Here is an 18,668-nt window from a genome sequence, read left to right as displayed (position 1 = left end):
ATAATTGTGCATCTGAAGTTGATACAGAGACATATGTCTCTGGTTGATATAAGGCTTCACAAAGCAAATTTTGTAAATGTGAGCATAGAAATGAAAGATTTTACATCATTTTCAATATTTCTTTCGTGAATATCAAAAAAGAATTGAAAATGAGTTTCCTAGGAACAATTCAAGTTGCCCTTCATTTTCAACACAACTGAGTTCGTATTGATACTTGTAGTAGCCCATAATGCACTGCGACTCATTCAACAGTCGGTAAAGTAAACAGATAGCTAATTTACATGCAAATTTATGCTTACGTCAGAAAATCTAGTGGTCTCGACCTGTTTAATTACCAAGAAAATGGCACAACTTTTGTGACGATTCAACATTCATATTTTCAACCCCACCCCACCCACCTCCTCAACAAAAAGTTTTGAAACGAGAATTAAACCCGATATCGTAAGATGGATCTAAATTTATTTTTCCAATATTGTTGATTTGTCGTCATCCCGATCGCGAATTAATTGTTTCGTTAAAAGTTTCGATTTTAATTTAATATATATACAGAGTGTAGATATTTTTTTTAATAAGCTTAAGGTTTAACTTTTAAGGTCATAATTCTTATTCACAAACTCTAAAATGCACCATCTAAGTGAACAAATGACGTTCCTATTTCAGCACCCTATTTTCTAATGGAACTGTTAACTATAACTCTGACTTTTTCTTCTGATCGTCAGTGAATGTATTCAGTTAGCAGAAGAGTTGCTGATGCCAGACGAAGAGGGAATTGATTTTCTTTGAGATTTACTATCCTTGATGGAGACGTGCTTGGAGTTTCCATGAACCTGCTTGGTCTCCGACTCCGTGAGAATTGGTGGTAAATTGCTTGCCACCTTCTCCTGTAGCATGCCATGAACCTTTTTTATCTTGCTCGGCTTCTTCTTGTATGGCTGCACTGGAAGAGCAGGCTTTTTGGTAACCTTATTGAACACTTCCAGAATTGCCGGTCCCTGCTCTTTTTTTCGGTTAAACCCCCTCAATCGGTCGCGTACGTTCGATCCAAATCGTCTCTCTTTCATTTCTCTTAGTGTGTCTGTAGAAAACATGTTTTCTATGTCGGTCAAATTCACAAAGGACAAAGCATGGTACACAGCAACCTGTAATATTTTTAGACAAAACGCAGTCATCACGTGGTTATCATCTATGTCTAGTAAGCTATAGCAAATCTACTTTGTACCGACTAATTCTTACTAATCCAACAATTATTTAATATGCTTTTTTATTTTTGAAATACCATTTAAATAAAAATAGAAACTGTTATTTCACTATCTCTAATAAAATAAATATAGTTTAACCTACTGATGAGGGTGTTTCAATTAATTTGGGATGGGGTTTTGGTAACTTGTGTCTAATTTTGCGCTTGTACGACTTCCCCAGAATGTTACTAGACTGCAGCCTGACTTCAGTTTTTGAATCCTCCTTTGGTTCTTCCTCTCGTGGAATAATGGGTTCGTACTGTGAAAGTAGTTTTTCCAAACCTTCCTCTCTGATTCTCTGAATTGCAATTCTCCAACGGGGAAAGGTTCCGTTATTGAGGACGCGAAAAGTTCTGGCAGAAGCGACTCGCCGAATGTCTTTAGGAATACGAATGCCTTCCATGGTTTGTTTCGTGGATCTTTTATCAAGAGGCTTCCAAGTTTCACCAAAAGTTCCAATGTAAACGCCGCTCAAGGTCCACACCCTAACTGAACAGTCTGAGCTCGCCGTGATGATGACTGATCTGTCATCTACATATTCTACACTGTTAATCGCTTTGGTATGTGCCCTGCAAAACAAATTTAATAGAAATAAAGAAAAAAATCCTTGTTGAAAACTTGGAAATGTTGTGTTTTAGGAATTGGTGACAGTTGGTATTATATATTTCTAATTAAACCAGTAATTTATGTTCTACTTTTATTCACTTCTGTTGTAGTGCATACGTACCTGTAAGAGTTGACTAGCAGAGGCCATTTTAAGGTATTCTTGGGCTCTGTAATCATAGGTGGCGGACGTGTTCCAATGTTATGTGGCTTCATTCCTTTGGAGATAAAGTACTTTGGCATGTCTTTTCCTCGCCATTCGAATTTAAGATATGTAAAGGTGTCCAACAACCAATGCCACCGCGCAAGGCGCTCTGTACTGGTGTGTCTGTTAGAGACACAGAATTCGGAGATATCCCATGTTTTGATATAGCCTAGAGTGTCTCCAGTGAAAAGGAAATTGTTCTTTTCATCCGTAGCAAGTGCATGGACACTTTCTCCAATACGATGTCCCGCATTAAACTGACCCAACAAACCTCCTTCGTGATGTACAGACCAAAACCTGATCCACCCCTCTGCTCCACTCGTTACCAATACGGCCGTGTCTTTACTGTTCGCGTCTCTAGATTCCAAAAATAGAATTTTTTCAACAGCTGCCTCGTATTTCTTACAAATGTCATCATACTCTTCGCGTTTCGTTTTCTCTGACTTCTTGACAGTTTCATAAGACGACAACAAAGGATGTTCCACGGGAGACTCAGCAGGTCTGGAAAACCTGGATTCAGGGCGTCCCGATGTAGATTCAGTTCTTATGACACCACCCCTAACTTTAGACAGTAGCCCTAAACCAGTTCTAATTGTCTTGGTTGATACCGCAGCCTTCCAGTCAGCTACTTCCAATGGCTGAATGGCGTCCGTTTGTGGTGAATGGATTTCCTCGTTGACAGTTTCTTCAAGCTCTTGTTTTTGTTCTTTTTTGTTCATGTTTTCCATAATAGGAAGAATTCCTTTGTTAACATTTAGGGTGCAGTAAACCTGGCCAGTGTCTTTAGACCAGATTATTACGTCTCCATCATAAGACCCTGTTGCCACCAGATTTGGTTCCATGCAAGCAATACAAAGGATGTCGTCTTTGTGGCGATTCTTCCAGTTTTTTCGATAGTCCTCGCTCGCCCCATCTATATAAATATGAACCAACTGACACCAACCTGTCACATAAATTCTTTGTCTTGTACTGACTAGTCCCGTGATCTCCAATGCTTCAGGAGTTGTAAACTGTTGAAGGCAGTTCCCATTGTTGAAATTCCATATTTTCACGCTTCCATCTCTTGCTCCAGTAATAAGTCGTCTGCCAGGTCCGTCAAAAGTCATAGCCGTTATTTCTATGGGTATTTCGACGCCCCTTTCAACTCGCTTGTGGGCATTTACGAATTGAATAACCTTTTCTCCGGTGTTCAAATCCCAAACACTAACCACAGACTCGCGACAGCAACTGACCACAAATTTGAACGTTTTATTATACAGAGCTCCTTGAACTGGTTTTTCGTGTGACGTGATTTCAACACTTTTCTCGTCTTCCAAACTTCTCTCTAACATTGCTAGAGTGTTTGTAGCTAATACTAACTTTTGTGTCACTGGATTGAAGCACATTGAAGAGATGGGAAATGGACCCACTTTTATCACACGTCCACTGAGCTGCTGAACACAGGTCTGGTCTTTCATATCAAATACGCGCACGTTCCTTCCTTTGTCAATGCTCACTATCTGCCCTCGTGAAGAATTGATGACGATGTGTGTCACTGGCTTGCAGTGTCCTTTCAATACAACAATTGGTTTGCTGTTGACGTATGGGTTCCAGATCCTTATCAAATAGTCCATTCCGCCAGTTGCAATGATGTTATTTTCAGCGCAGTAGTCAAAGGTCAGTAATCCTTTATTGACTTTAAAGTAGGTGCTGAATTTTTTCTTATGGTTATAGTCTCCAATGTACATGGAGGCATCACTTGATTGACAACATGAAGCAAAGAGATCTAGTTCTGGTATGTACTTTATATCAGATACCCAGTTGTCATGAATTTTTCCAATTTTGAAACCTTTGACTCCAAGATGAAATCCCCGCAATACCTCTGGTAAAGATATTTTCTTAAAGGCGGTTTGTTTCCCACCCACAGCCCCAAACAGCCCTCCTTTCAATGCGCACTCAAAAACCAAAACATAAACCGATCCCGAAGTATCCCCCCAGACCATTACTGATTTGTTTAAGTCTTTAATATCCGCCCAGTAGTCCATACATGTGATACAGCTATCTATCCCTGTTATGTAGTATCGTTTTTTGAATAGATTGGCCTGTATATCAAATACCGAAATATCCCTATCAGTAGACGTAGCGGCTAACATACTGACATTATAGGCACATACGAAGTCAGTCAGCCAAGGTTGTGTGCTTCTATCAACATGAGGATGAGTCATGTAACTCTTGATTTGTTTCATCTTTGGAGTCCAAAAGGTGACGATTCCTTCTCTGCTCAGTGATACATACCGGGCTGTGTAGTAGTCGAGCGAACATTGGTTAGTGCTTGCTTTTTTATGAACAGTTGGATAAATCGCCACTCTAACTATTGTCTCCCTATGCCGAGTGTTGATGTCCTTAGTTTCTGGAGGAAATGGTCTATCGCGCAATCTCTCAATCATAAGAGTTCTCTCTTGATACTCTAATAAATAATACGTAACATATTCTTCCCAATCTACACGACCGTCACAGTTTGCATCAACTTTCATGAAAAGCAGTTCGATCTGATTATTTGTCATCATATAACCCACCGTCTTTTTCAATGCTATTTTGAATTCGTCAATGTTAAGACCACCCCTTCCATCTTCCTCTGCAACTTGGAAGATTGCCTGTAGCTTGGCATATCTTTCATCAGCAGCCTCTTTCTCTGGATTAAACTCCTGTTGAGCCTTTTCACTTCGACACCTAGAAACTGCTCGTGTGTTACTGGAAATCTGTGATCGGTCTCCAAATGAAGACGAGTTTCTGTAGTCATCATTTGAATCGGGACCCAATAGATATTTGGAACCATTCTCTTTGAGAGAATGCCGGTGTGTAGCTGTTAACAACGTAGAGTCCATTATTTTATCCTATATTTATCGTAATTGCCACAAAACACATTGTGATTTTGTACTCTCCATATTGAAAATACCGTGTTGACAACGTAACGTTGGTGACGTCATAAACGGAAACTGTGGCGATCTCTTTTGATGTTAAATGTATCGTGACATTTAACCAAAAAGTCGTTTTAAGGATATCCGATCCTCAGCCAGGAAGGATAACACTTAAATTTATTATTTTATTTAAAAAGTCTCAAAATGAAGCTTGAAACTGAGATCTTTTCGTGCAACAATTTTCATTTTATATGCATCTCAAAATGATTCAAGATTCTTTGAAGTCTTAGAAGCGGTCTTGTAAAAAATTGACCCTTTTGCCCAATAAAAGAACAAATAAATTCATTTTTAGAGAAATCGAATTTCCTTTAATCTAGCATTAGATACCAATTCTTATTAGTATGATATGAAATTAGATGTGATGTGTGATGTCTAGCAATGATAGCACAAGCTTTTAACACTATGTATCATATAACAATTGAAGTAAAGAGAAGAACTAAAATACTGTATAAGCATAAAAAAGATGCATTTTACTCCAAATGCCTGACTACCTAAATTTTTTTTTTATCCTAAATTATATTTGTTGATCAATCAATTTTCAGTTAGAAAATGCATAGCTGGTATTCTTATTCGCATTTCCTGAAAATATATTTAAGATCTGATAATTTTCCCTATATAATTTGATTAACTATAATGATGAACTTTGAAGAAATACCATGGGTAAATTCACGTTACTATGTGAAATCGGAGACATTTTTGTGAGCATTTTCAATTACTTAAAAGCTTTATACTAGTTAAATTTTGGGCTGATTTTGAGAATATTAGGCCTATAAACATGATAAAGAGACGGTCAAACCAATAGCAACTCGAAATAACCTTACTATTTGTGGTCGTAATAATATAATCTGTCCAAAAAGAAATGAAAGAAAAAAGCCTCCCAAGTCGAATCGGCGATCCCATTCCATAAACTCACAAAACAAGTATTGAAACAGACTATAATTAACAAGAGCATAAAGGGCCAAACTTGCTCTGAACGTTAATGATGTATGTGGCCTTCTTAGATACGCCATAACATTTGTTGTGAGCGATCAAAATAAAACGAATTGAGCGTTGATGAAGGTGTAAAAACTGTATGTATAACATTGTGTATTATTAAAAAAGGCGAAAGATGTTTCGTATATTCATAGTTATAGTAAATTGCGCAGAAGAGTTGCATAAAAGTTATTCTCAAACTGCAAAATTTCATGCTTATTTTAGGCAGTTTGAATTTCCTCTGTCGTTGCATGTTTTTCACATGCATGTCCGTGGCCTTCGTCAAGTTTCTGGAAAGGGGCATGGGTGCATGAGAGAGTCTACAAAGGGTACCCCTTCCACTGGGCCAGAATTCTTCTCAATTCATGCCATTTTGTTGGTTCTGATGCATTCCTTATTTTAAAGTTTTTTTTTTGTTTTTGTTTGTTTGTTTGTTTGTTTTTGTTTGTTTGTTTGTTTTTTTTTTGTTTTTTTTACATATGCTTGAAAATGAAGTCTAGCAGCATTACTTTAAGCAGATAAATAATTTTTTTTTTCAAAAATAATATTTTCGAGTGTTTTTTTTAAAAAGGGGGTCCAGTTGCACCTATCGCACCCTCTGTCCTAATGGCATTGTTACTTAAAAAGGCTTTGCATTTTGTAGAGAGCAAAGAAATGCCTGATTATTTGCATTATAGTTCATAATGTCAATATTTAAGGAATGTTTTTAAGTTTTGTGTGAGTTATTGGTGTGTAAATCACACAGACTTGTCACGTAGACATATTTGATGAAGCGCACTAGCGCTTCATGAAAAATATGCCTAGTGCAAGTCTATGTGATTTACACACCAATAATTCACACTAAACTTAAAAACATTCCTTATATTTACATTTTACAACTTTAAAAGCACCAGTTATATACTCAATATTTGAATTTTTGACTGCCCTATATCGTTACATTTTTATTTACGTGTCTGTAGCCTCATTGTGATGTCACTTTAGCGCGAGTTTCATTGTTATATTTCTACGCGTGAGTATACACAAAAATGACTTTCAAATCAATTGCACAGTTGGCTTAGTAGAAAAACACAGCAAATGTAAATATTTTAAAAGTGAATTTGATCACTATACATGCTAAAAAGCAGTGGTGTTCTCAATAGCATATATGGATCGGAACCCCAGGCACAATCCATGTATGGTTTTTTGACAATAACTGAAGAAATAGCTGATAAAAGCTTAAGTTCATTTTTATGTTCATCAGCACCTAAATTTCAGATACGAAAAACGATCATTGTAACCCATAGGAAAAGCTGTATTGATTTTGACAAACATTGTTGCTATGGTTACTAAAAAATTGAAATTTTTGTGAAATCCTTTCAGAAAGTACTCTTTTTACAGGTTTAGTTTGATTTCAGTGAAACTTTTTACACAAGTAGATTTTACTTAGGAAACATAATCTTGTTCTTCATGAGTGAATTGACATGGTTATACTATAAATAGAATTTTCTGTGAAATTCTTTCAAAAAGATTCTCCTCCTGTAGTTGATTTTAAGTGGAATTGCAATAAAACTATCTTCCCTAGCGAAGGGTTTCTGATTCGCTACTCTTCAAAAACCATTGACCTTTAAGATAATGACAAATTTTAATTGTTTTACAGATAAGCATGAAGCTGAGTTAATAGATTATGAGTGATGATGAATTTCTTAGAAGAAATATCAGCATTTCCTCAGATAGAGAGCTAGACAATCTACATTTAATTCCAAGCCTTGAGAGCTCTCATACTAGCAGATATATGGATTTCCAAAATCAAAAACCTGGACTCTCTGATCCACCACACCGAGGCTTCCATAGGTCTCAGGATGATTCCATGGGAAGTACTCGCAGGACTTGGACTGAAGAAAGTGAGCTTAGAAACCATGGAGGGTCAGAGGAGGAACTGACGCCAGTAAAAAAGTTAAGGTACAAAGATTCAGCAGAACTTGTGGAGATAGGAACTGAGAAGACCCCGAGTGGTCAGACTCGTGAGTACAGTGACTTACATTTGGAGAGTAATTTGAGGACTCCTAGGTATGGAACATATACAAGTTACAGTGAAATGATTGATAGTGTACATGAGCAGGACCCATTTCATGGTGATTATAAACCCTCAGGGAAAACCAAAAAGTCAAAGAGCAAAAAACACAAGAGAGAGAAGGATAAATCTCAAGAAGAAGATCTCTCTGTGAAAGACCCACTGTCAAAATCATCCAGAAAGCAATCAAAGAAAGGAAGAAAATCTGAGGTCACGGGCAGTACAGGTACATACACAATTCAGGGATTAACAAACAAATCCTTTACTGACTCAGGGCCTGTCGCAGACACAAGCTCAGTGAAAAGTAATGGAACATACACACTGAAACAAGAGGACAGTGTTGATGGATTCAGGTTGAGTAAGAAAAGTTCAGTTGGATTTTCCAGAAAGAGAAAAACCAGAAGGTCAACGGTAAAGCTGGGGGCATCAAGGATTAATCAGGTACTGTAAAATTTATTATTTATTTAGTCTTTGTACAAGCCTTCACCCACTGATTTATGTTCACTGTTAAGATATTTGTTTTCAAACTAACTATTGATCATGTTATATTTTTTCTTGACAATTGCAGAGGTCATTCAGAGACTTCATTATGAGGAACAGAATAATGATCCGAGTTCCATTACCAGTGGAAGAAATAGAGTAAGTACTGACTTTTTATGTTCATTAAATTAAAGAAATTTCTTGGATCAACTTTTTGTATAAGACTGCAATTAAATCATCATACATGTGACGTGTAAATACTCTACAGCTGATTATTTAAAAGGTAAAAATATATACCGTATTTTATGTTTTGGCTCAAAATTTTTACTTCATATTTTATAGAACTACTTTACGAAGAGAACATGCTCATCTTCTGAGGCAAACAAAACATGTGTGGCATTATCAAACCCACACCAAACCAGAGCCCACAGACTCATTTGGATATATAAATTTTCAAGGATACGGAAATGAGATTGAAGCATCTCCTGTAAGTGAAAACGTCGCTTTTTGCTTTTACCACAATTTGGTAAAAAGATCAAAACGAAACATGTTGGTACACTTAATGTGTACTTTTTGTTTATCTTTATGCAGAGCTAATGTACCATATATACTTGACAATAAGTTGATTTGCTAAAAGTTGGTTGTATTTTTTCCAATTTTTTGCCAGAATCTTTTGGCAGTTTCAGATTAATATTATATTGTATCAACCCATGTTTCAAAATATGTTTTGGTATCGATATTTGGTCTTTTATTTACAATTGAAACGTATAGTTGAACTTCAGTATCTTGAACACCTATATAGATCTCCAATACTATGGATATATGAAAGTGAGTTGGAATTCCAACTTCTCTTTCTCTATGTATTTTAACTTCCATATCTCAAATTTTTTTTCGGTTCAAGATAACGAGGTTTGACTGTATATAAGATATACATATAAGATCATAACAATTTGTACTAAGCACTGGTGTTTTATTCAAATGGTAACCAGATCTTCCTTTCCTACATTAGATTATGTTCCAACCCTTATAAATGATTTATAATTGTTGGAGTTAAAATGATTATTGTTAGCATTAACACATATTTCCTCTACCAGAAAATTAAAATACCCCATTTTCAAGGACTGGCTTATAAGTCAAACATAGAGTTTTGGACCAACATTTAACTTCCAAAAAATCCAACTTATAAGCAAGCATTGTAGATTGGAAATTGTTGTCATCCCTTTCACACTTGATACAAGTGAGTGCAGGAATTTAAAATGGGGAGAATTCTAGTAATCAGCATTTTCTCTCAAAAACGACTGTGTCTGGGCGAATTGAAAATAAGGCAAAATATTTTTTCAACCATGAAAGGGCCAAAAATAACATGGGTCAAAAATAAACTTGTACATGTGTATACAGTATATTTGATAGTTCATTTGCTAAGAGATGAAGCTATTCTGGAAAGAATTTAAGAATTCTTTAGCTCGACATATATTGCTGAGCTGTACAAGTGATTTCAATGTAATGGTGATCTTTAAAAATTAGTTGGAACAGGTTGACTAGACTTGATCAATATTTGCATTAGTGGTTTACATTTACCTTTGAAGATAAACAATATCTATAGGGTGTATATGATAAAGATTGGATTAAAATTCAACATGCTTTCTGTTCTGAAATTTAAAATATCTAAATATTGTTAAATGGCAATCTTTGCCATTCAAGTCATTTAATTTGTGCAAGTGAGTTCAGAAGTAAAAGCTAGAAAAAGAGGCAGATAGGACATATATTTGTTTCTTTATTACATCACTTCAAGGCTATCATAAATTGAAGTCATCTTTACTTAATTTAAGTGAAATGTTTCGTACCTTTACATGTTCATCAATAAAAACAATTCTCACCATATAAATGTAGTTTTTACAAATTTAAAACATCTCTTCATCTAAAAAAGGAAATTATATAATGAAAAATATCTGTGGTTACTGACAAAGTAAAGGATGTGTATTCTAAACAGGAAACAAGTCAACAAAAACTTTATCTTTTAGCTAGTTCTTCAATTTTTTTTTTATTATGAGTGATCTTTCAGTAATATATTAAGAAAATCTTTGTTGATCAACATGCTTCTGTAATGCACACTATCCTTTTTCTTAAAAAAAAAAAAATTATCATAAATCAGTCATGTTGTCACCTTAAATCATGTGATAATACAATGTAGAATGATAAACCATTTCAAATTGATTTTAGTTACATAAATAGTATATTTATTTAAAAAAAAAAGGTTCCCCCTTTCTTAATCAACTCCATGGAACGAAATTATATGTACATTTTCAGAACAATTCAATAAATGAAGCAGAGGATAGCTAAAATATTATGCAGAATTTAATACTTGTATTAATTTTTTTTTTTTAAATCAAATTGCAGTACCTTCGCTGTGAACCAGACACTAAACCTGAAATTATCTGGGATATGATGATTAACCAGTGGCACTTAGAGCCACCACAACTGATCATCTCAGTCACTGGTGGTGCACAACGATTTGATCTGAAGCGCAGAATGCAGGAGACTTTCAAGCGAGGTCTGATGAATGCAGCAACATCAACTTGTAAGTACCCACGAGACATAAATTTCAATGTTGAAAAATGTCAACTGAAGTAAAAAGAATGCATGTAGAGGTCAGTATGTCTCCCTGAGATAATGGATTTGGAATAGTTGTCCACAGTCTGTCACAAATTCACAATTGTCAGATATTTAAAAAGTCTGTCACAAAATCACAATTGTCAGATATTTAAAGAATTTTGAGTATATCTGCCTTCATTTGTAGAAACTATTACAAACATTATACAAGAAGACAGAATTTCACACTAACTTTTATAAGCATTATTCAAAGTGTTGGCAAAATTGATGGATTTTGTGCAATTGACTACTGAAATATTCCTGAAATACAATTATTTTTCCCCTGAAAAATAAATGATTTTTTGATAAATATCATCCTATCTGCTCAGGAGATATCAAGTCTGTCAAGAGAAGTACCGTAAGTTTTGGGGTGTATGTCGATGGGGTGTATAGGTCAAAAGGCTCATTTTCAGCCGTAATTTCACCTTAACTCAGCATCAAACTCAAAATATTGATGTTTTTTTAACAATATTAAAGGCATTCTAGTTTGTTAATTTTAAAAAATAACTTGTTTCCATCATGCCCCTGACTGACAGAAGCTAGAAAGCTAAAAATAGATTCAAGATTTTTCAGTAAAAGTTGTGGAGAATTGGACATTGGCATTTTATTCATTATATTGTTTACCATAAAGTTTTATTGTTATGTCCTTCAGACAAATTAGCCACAGCTTTTATTAAGTCCAAATGAAAATATATTAATCTGTCAGTAAGAGTAACAGACCAGTTAGTGTGGAATCCTGGAAAAATTATAAAAATGGGAATACATTTTTTAAGGCAATTCATCAATTAGCAGACTTTGATTTCATATCACCTCTGGAGTCTTTTAAAAATCATTTCAGATAAATTTTAAAAGAATTTCCCTTTTCTCTGTTAGGTGCTTGGATCATTACTGGAGGCACCAGGACGGGGGTGATGGAGTTTGTAGGTGATGCCGTCAAAGATCACATCATCACCACGGGGCGTAAAAATGATGTTGTAGTCCTGGGGATAGCTACATGGGGCTGTGTTGCCAACAGGCATGCCTTAGATGGAGAAGAGGTAGGAACTAATATTGAAGGCTGAAGCCAATATATTATTTAATTTATTGAAATATACAGTAAACATTTTGTTTGGACACATTTCTGCCAGTGCGCAGTGTGCTCCTACACTATGAAAAAAAATTCTAGAAAATGATATTGAAGCGAAACATTTGTTGAAAAATAATTATCATAATTTTTTTTTATATACTTAGCCTATTCTTTTGTTGTGTTTTAATAGGGATGCTAGAGAGAAAGTAGCATAAAGTTTAATATCTTAATTGGTCTTTTAAAGTAATGTATTTAAATTAAAATTAATTCTTGTTACATGAGAGACTAATAATAATAAAGCATTTATTTTAAGGTTATAATGTTATTAATGAAAGAAAATAGATTTAGAGAAATTAAGATGGTGGATAAAACATAATAGAAAACTATCATGTAATTTTTTTTTTTGATATACAAGTCAGAATATCAATGTTAAATAGTTTAAAGACCCAACAGTTGATGAGGTAAGGTTATGTTTGCAAAATAACTTGGCAGATTAATAGATGTAGATACATTTGTGTGGGGAGTTCAGTTGAATTTATAAGTAAACAATCTGTTATACCTTTAAATGCTGTTTCCTATATAAATCTACACTGAAAAAAGTTGGCACATTTACAATGTTTTACTAAGAGGTCCCCAAAAATTGAAGTTGGACTGCAGAGTGAAATATTGGATCTGATGATGAGTATTGGACCGCTTATATCACTATGTGGGTGGGATCAGCTTTGCTGGTAAACAAAATTTAATTTACATCATGGAAGCCAGCTCAAATATGTCCAAAAAAGTAAAAGGTGTAACAAAACATTTATTGACTGTGTTCTCGGGCAAAATATGTTTGGTTGACTCCTCAAACTAAACTGTTTATTAGGCCTCTGGAAAACTGTTTGGTTCTTGGATCCAAAAAAAACACACGTTGCCCTCAAACCCAATCAATAAATGTATATTGCTTAATACTAATGGAAAGAGTAGCTAGTTTGTTTATTTTTGAAATAAAGTCAGTAAAAGGGTTTGTAAAAATCAATTGTGTTAACAAAAAAAGCTTTGGCTTAGAAATGCTGAAAGTTTATACAAAAACACTAGAAGTTTTCATTTGTTTTGGGATATGGTTTTTAGATTTTCAACAATAACATCTAAAAATAGGAAGATAAGAGTTCAAGTTGATTGTACATGTATTTAATGTGTACTGCTTTATTTCTGATATAATTTTAATTTCATTGAAGATAACAATATCACAGCAGTTAAATAAACTGTTGTAGCAACTGAAAATATTAGGTGGATTTCAGGTGGTGCAAAGTAAAATTTTGCTCTGAAAAATATTAATAACTAGAGCGAAATAAATGGGCATCTTGTGTGTCATTTTGTGGTGTTAACAAAACAAAAAAAAAATTGGCAGAATGTTTAAACCTCCATCTGTCCTTATTATAATATTGGCTGATATTGCAAAATATGAGGATCAAATTACAAAAATTGACCCAACCAAAAAAAGCATTATACAACATTTCAGAAAAGCATTCTCTACATAAGACAGACAATCACAATTGAAAATTTACTGTAGATTCCTAAATATGTGCGAGGAATTAGTTATTGTGTAATTTGGCGAGAAGAACCACTCGTGAAATAAATTTACTTGATTTTATTTTTAGTACTGAAATCCATATAAAATCTCTTGATCAACCGTCTACTGAGTACTCACAAATTATTGTTCTCACGATTTGATGTCAAAGAGCCATTTCGCCCTATTAAGTACTCACGAAAAATCAGGAATCTACAGTAACCTTGTTTTAACCAGGGACATATACGTTACAAACACCCTTAAAAGTTTTTCAATTAACTATGCATTTATTTCAAGTAAAAAAAAAATTGATGAATGTAGTCTGTTCTTTTTGTTAATTGGGATGGATTTTTAATGAATTTTAAAGCATACACTGTGAAAAAGTTTAGATATAAGCAAACAACCACAAAAATTCAGTGAAATCTTGGAAATACGGCTGTTTGGGTTCATGTGTTTTGAAAATAAAAACCAATAATTTTACTTAGGATAAGGAATTTTGAGTGCAAATAACAAATATTGAATAATTTTTGATAACATTAAAAGGTCTTGTTCTAATATTATTGATAATATTAGACATATTAAATTATTTAATTATGAAATTTAAAATGACATTCAAAATCCTGTGAGTTGTGAAGTATTGAGAGACATTCAAGAATTGCTTATCCCATTATTACATGTATATGAATTCAGAAAATAATCTCAATAATCCTGTGCATTTCTTGCTTCAAGTTTAAGTACATGAACAATAAAAATGGTGTTACAGGGGCTAAAGAATGGTCTTTTCCCAGCTGTGTACTCTAAAGCAGATGTTATGGAAGCACGGTTGTTGAATCCAAAGAACGTTCCTCTAGATGAGAATCACTCACACTTCCTCCTTATAGATGACGGATCAGAGAATAAATTTGGGGCAGAAATTGACTTCAGAACTAAACTGGAGAAATACATTTCAGAGCAGCAAGTGGACCCAGATGATAAAGAATCTTGTAAGCATTTGTTGTAGAACTCTCGTAATGCATTAGAAAACAAAATTGACTAGAAACCGTATTTTGTTTGTATTCTTTTATCAGGCTTTGATAATAATGAAAGTGACAAAAGTAAGTTCTCAAAAAAAAAACAAAAAAAAAGAACCATTGGTTTAATTTCCATTTAACATAAGCACCATTGAAATTTTACATGTCATGAAAAGTAGTTAATCTTTATGAAATCTACATAATTGTGTATATTTACTTAGGTACTTCATTTTGATTAATGATCATACTATAACATGACCATGCCTTATCTTTAAAAAAAAAAAAAGAAATATTTTAAACAATTTTTTTGTTAAATACTGGTAACCATTTTTTAAAAGTGTTATGTTCATGGGAGTATTTTAAGAAGTTTTTTTTTTTTTGTATTTCAGCTCTAACTATCCCGGTGATTTCTATAATCGTTGAGGGAGGGATAAACTCAATGAAGACTGTGTGGCAGGCCGTAACAAGGGGGATACCTGTCCTTGTGCTACAGTCGTCAGGGAGAGCTGCTGACTATATAGCACATGGCTATAACATAACAGCCCACAAGCTCAGGTTAATCATAGCAAAATGTACCAGTACCTCCTACATGACAAAAGACACTGTTTATAACCTTTCATCATAACACATTTAACATTGCTATGAGTTCACAACCAACAAATGTATGTCAGATTAAAAATAAATGAATTGCTTTGATAGCATTTGTAGAAAATGACTGCACAATTGACATCACTCCAAAGAGCCCCAAAACAAGACAGTTATTTTTTGAATAACTCTGCTGTAAAAGAAACTTTCTGATCATTGCTTGTATTGGTAATAAATGACTGAAACATCAAAGATTTTAGACACTCTGCTTTAGCTATTGCACATGGAATGGCTATTGTATTCTAGTAAATAAATTCGGTGAGCTTTAAATCACAGCAGAAGATACAAAGATTAAAAAAAAATTTAAACAAAAGTAAACTTAATATCATAAAACAGGATACATTTATGAACATGTATAACTCTACAATTAACATTTTTTGGTAATTTTTAAGTTTGAATAGACTAGGTATTTTTTTTACAGGAATCAATCAGCAAAAAATCGTTGATAAGTATTCTGGCCCATGGACCATCTAATTATGAAGTATATAAAAGTCTTCTTTTTTCCTTCATTAGTGAAGAGAAAAGCTACTTTCCCAAAGATTTTGATGAAGAAATGGAGAACCTTGCAAACAGAGTATTTGAGTGGAAAGAGAAAGACACTCCAAGAAAACCTGCTTTGATAGCTAACTGTTTAAAACAGCTGAGAGAAGCTCTACAGCACAGGGAAATGGTGAGTATAGGGGAGTGCTGATGAATTCGTTCTGTTGTGTTATAACTGTGTTGAACTATATTTGTAATTTTATGGATTTTTGAATTTTTAAATGCATACAATAATAAAATGCAATAGAAAGTAATAAGCACTGGGTCAAATACATGTATAAAGCATTTTACTTTAACTTTCTATTGTTCTGGAATTTTTGGATACAACTTGTTTGTTTATATACAGCTGATATTTATTGCTGCAAATTCTCTCTCTCCATTGAATTAAATGTTGCTTTTTTCTCTCCAGTTGACTGTATTTGATCTAAATGACTATGAAACAAAAGATTTTGACCGAGCAATCCTGTATGCCTTGTTGAAAGGTGAGTGAATGAGAGTCTCTTTATTTATACATGTCCTATTGACACAGAAAAGATTCCAATGTCATCAATCAAGAAAAACTAATTGGTTAATAATTTTATAAAGTTATGAAATAAACTTTTTGCAGCAAACAGATCCAACACCAATGCTCAGCTGAGTTTGGCTTTGGCTTGGAATCGGTCAGACATAGCTAAAAATGAGATCTTCACAGCTTCTAACAAGACAAATTACCAGGTAAGAATATTTCATTTCATCTGTAATAAATTATCGTTAAAGTAGATACTGAATGAAAAATGGACTTTGGATGATATTCTTGGAAATGAGAAGTGGCTAAGTACTCCCCTGTAGGAATATTATTGAACCTCTGTAAGGTTTATCTAAATTTTTGTGGTAAATGTTTGCAGGGGAGGGGGGATAGAAATTTCTTAAGACTAGTGAGAACTTTTTTCGATTGACTTATTTAAAATTTTACTTCAATGATATGAAAAATTATTATAATAAATGAATTTGAAACATTTCTATATAAAACTTTTATAGACATGCTGGATATTTAAGATATAAAAACTGAATATGAAAATGACAGTACTGTAATGTCCAGCCAATATTGGCTCAATTATGTTACTTTAGAAACAAAGTTCCTGGTTTGTGTATTAGTCAACAGTGTTATGCATTGCAGTTCTGAAGTTTTGATTCATGCCTACACTACATATTAAAGTCCTGTAATTGTACTAGGCCATGTCTTCATAGAACTTTCGATTTTGTAATTTAGATTCAAAAAACAATTTTCTATTTCAGAAGGTATTTCAGAGTTGGTATAAACTTGTTTTTTTAGTAACAATCATTCACTTTTCATGTTTGAATTGAACACATAACTTAATTCTTTCATTATAAATGAAAGAACTATTTGGGAAACGCATCTTAATTACTCAGTATTAAGAATAACAGCTTGAAGTTTGAGAAGGTGATGTGGTCCCCACAAAAAACATCCACAATTTCATCAACTTTGTTATCTAACAGTACAAATCACAAAGTTCATGATTTCCTGCAGTGATTGTAAACTAAGAGTGCAGTTTTTAGGTCCCCAAAGTCATTCAGATGACCTTCTTGCCATCTGTTCCTATTTTTCGTCTGTGATACTGTAAATATACTTTCTTCTGCAGGATCATAATTCCACAGAATCACAATTTCTGTTCAATCCACGGGTAGAAAATTACACAAATTTCTTGGATTGCCCTAGGATGTCTTAAATGCACTTTAAGAATGCTGTGACAAATTTCCATGGAAAATTTGTGACCGCATACACAGTGTAAATTAATTCCTTGCAGAAAAAAGTACATCTACAGTATATAATGTGTGGTCTGTAAATTTTCAATAGTTTTCAGAATTTTCTCTTAAGCTTCATCATCCCTCGATCTGTTTACTCAGACTTGAATTTTACTTGAATGATAATGATTTTCCAAAAGAAATCTAAATCATATTTGAAATGTAAACAATGTGAGTAAAGCTTGCCATGAAAAATTTTACTGAAATTTCCTTTTAGTCTTGATATCTTTTCAAGGGAATTATAGTATTCATTAATCTCAGTTACCTCTCTTATCACTGGGTCAATGGACCTTAAATGGGTGACTAATTTCCACCAATTTTAAAATGTAACATTTATGGGTGAAAGGAAACACTCCTCCTAAACCCCCTAAAGAGGGATATGTCCCAAAACATCGAAATTTATGTAGACCTAATCTTTAAAAGTCTTCCTCTATACTTAAAAACTTCTAGTAGGCAAACTGCTGAGATGAGTATAAAGAGCAGCTAGCCTTCAACAAGGTGTGAAATTTAGGACTCGATCCTAAACTCAGAATTCAGGGCAAAGCACGAGGCTCTACAAATACATTTTAACTTTGAAAATCTTCTTTTCTCAAAGATACAAAAATCATTACTTCCATGTGCTCCCTTTTTCCTTTTGCAATTAAGTTCTCTGTCTAGACTGCATTATTATTAGGTTTATGTTGAATTGCAACGTCAAAGAAATATTTACATTAATGTAAACATATATATATATATGCTATAGTCTAATAGATTATTTACAAAAATACTTTTATTCCAAAAATTAACGAACGTGTACATGTAATATAATTTCAGGATAAGTCATCAAAAATGTACAAAGTAAGTCCCTACACTGGCATATCATTATCATGTTGTATTTAGTCTGACTGTATATTAAAGTGGA

General features: G+C 33.7%; 2 protein-coding genes across 2 annotated transcripts in view; one reads left to right on the top strand and one right to left on the bottom strand.

The window, feature by feature from the left end:
• Window positions 1-441: 441 nt before the first annotated feature.
• On the bottom strand, window positions 442-4,927 carry LOC133204561 (WD repeat-containing protein on Y chromosome-like). The gene is made up of 3 exons (XM_061340314.1): window positions 1,966-4,927; window positions 1,342-1,807; window positions 442-1,139 (listed from the first exon to the last, which is right to left on the bottom strand). Exons 1-3 carry the CDS (start codon window positions 4,908-4,910, stop codon window positions 729-731), a joined length of 3,822 nt encoding a protein of 1,273 aa, XP_061196298.1. The 5' UTR covers window positions 4,911-4,927; the 3' UTR covers window positions 442-728.
• A 2,688-nt stretch (window positions 4,928-7,615) lies between these two features.
• LOC133204550 (transient receptor potential cation channel subfamily M member-like 2) overlaps window positions 7,616-18,668 on the top strand; it is a 30,694-nt gene continuing 19,641 nt past the window's right edge. Inside the window, exons 1-10 of the mRNA XM_061340302.1 lie at window positions 7,616-8,466; window positions 8,594-8,664; window positions 8,848-8,992; window positions 10,903-11,083; window positions 12,028-12,191; window positions 14,533-14,752; window positions 15,169-15,334; window positions 15,938-16,094; window positions 16,374-16,446; window positions 16,572-16,678. Of these exons, the coding sequence (XP_061196286.1) occupies window positions 7,639-8,466; window positions 8,594-8,664; window positions 8,848-8,992; window positions 10,903-11,083; window positions 12,028-12,191; window positions 14,533-14,752; window positions 15,169-15,334; window positions 15,938-16,094; window positions 16,374-16,446; window positions 16,572-16,678 (2,112 nt within the window). The 5' untranslated portion in view covers window positions 7,616-7,638. The remainder of the gene's footprint in view (window positions 8,467-8,593; window positions 8,665-8,847; window positions 8,993-10,902; window positions 11,084-12,027; window positions 12,192-14,532; window positions 14,753-15,168; window positions 15,335-15,937; window positions 16,095-16,373; window positions 16,447-16,571; window positions 16,679-18,668) is intronic.

This window comes from Saccostrea echinata, unplaced genomic scaffold (assembly GCF_033153115.1).
Source record: "Saccostrea echinata isolate AGI-Se365-2 ecotype Australia unplaced genomic scaffold, CSIRO_AGI_Sech_v1 ptg000002l, whole genome shotgun sequence".
NCBI lineage: Eukaryota > Metazoa > Mollusca > Bivalvia > Ostreida > Ostreidae > Saccostrea > Saccostrea echinata.
The sequence above is the reverse complement of the archived record's forward strand: the minus strand, read 5'-3'. Positions and strand labels throughout refer to the sequence as shown.

What these genes read in the sequence shown, in the direction of transcription:
- LOC133204561 (XM_061340314.1), bottom strand. Translation starts at nt 4,910, where the DNA reads ATGGACTCTACGTTGTTAACAGCTACACACCGGCATTCTCTCAAAGAG. An exon ending in CTGCTAGTCAACTCTTACAG is followed by an intron (nt 1,808 to 1,965) that starts GTACGTATGCAC and finishes TTTGTTTTGCAG; the next exon opens with GGCACATACCAAAGCGATTA. An exon ending in TAATTGAAACACCCTCATCA is followed by an intron (nt 1,140 to 1,341) that starts GTAGGTTAAACT and finishes AAAATATTACAG; the next exon opens with GTTGCTGTGTACCATGCTTT.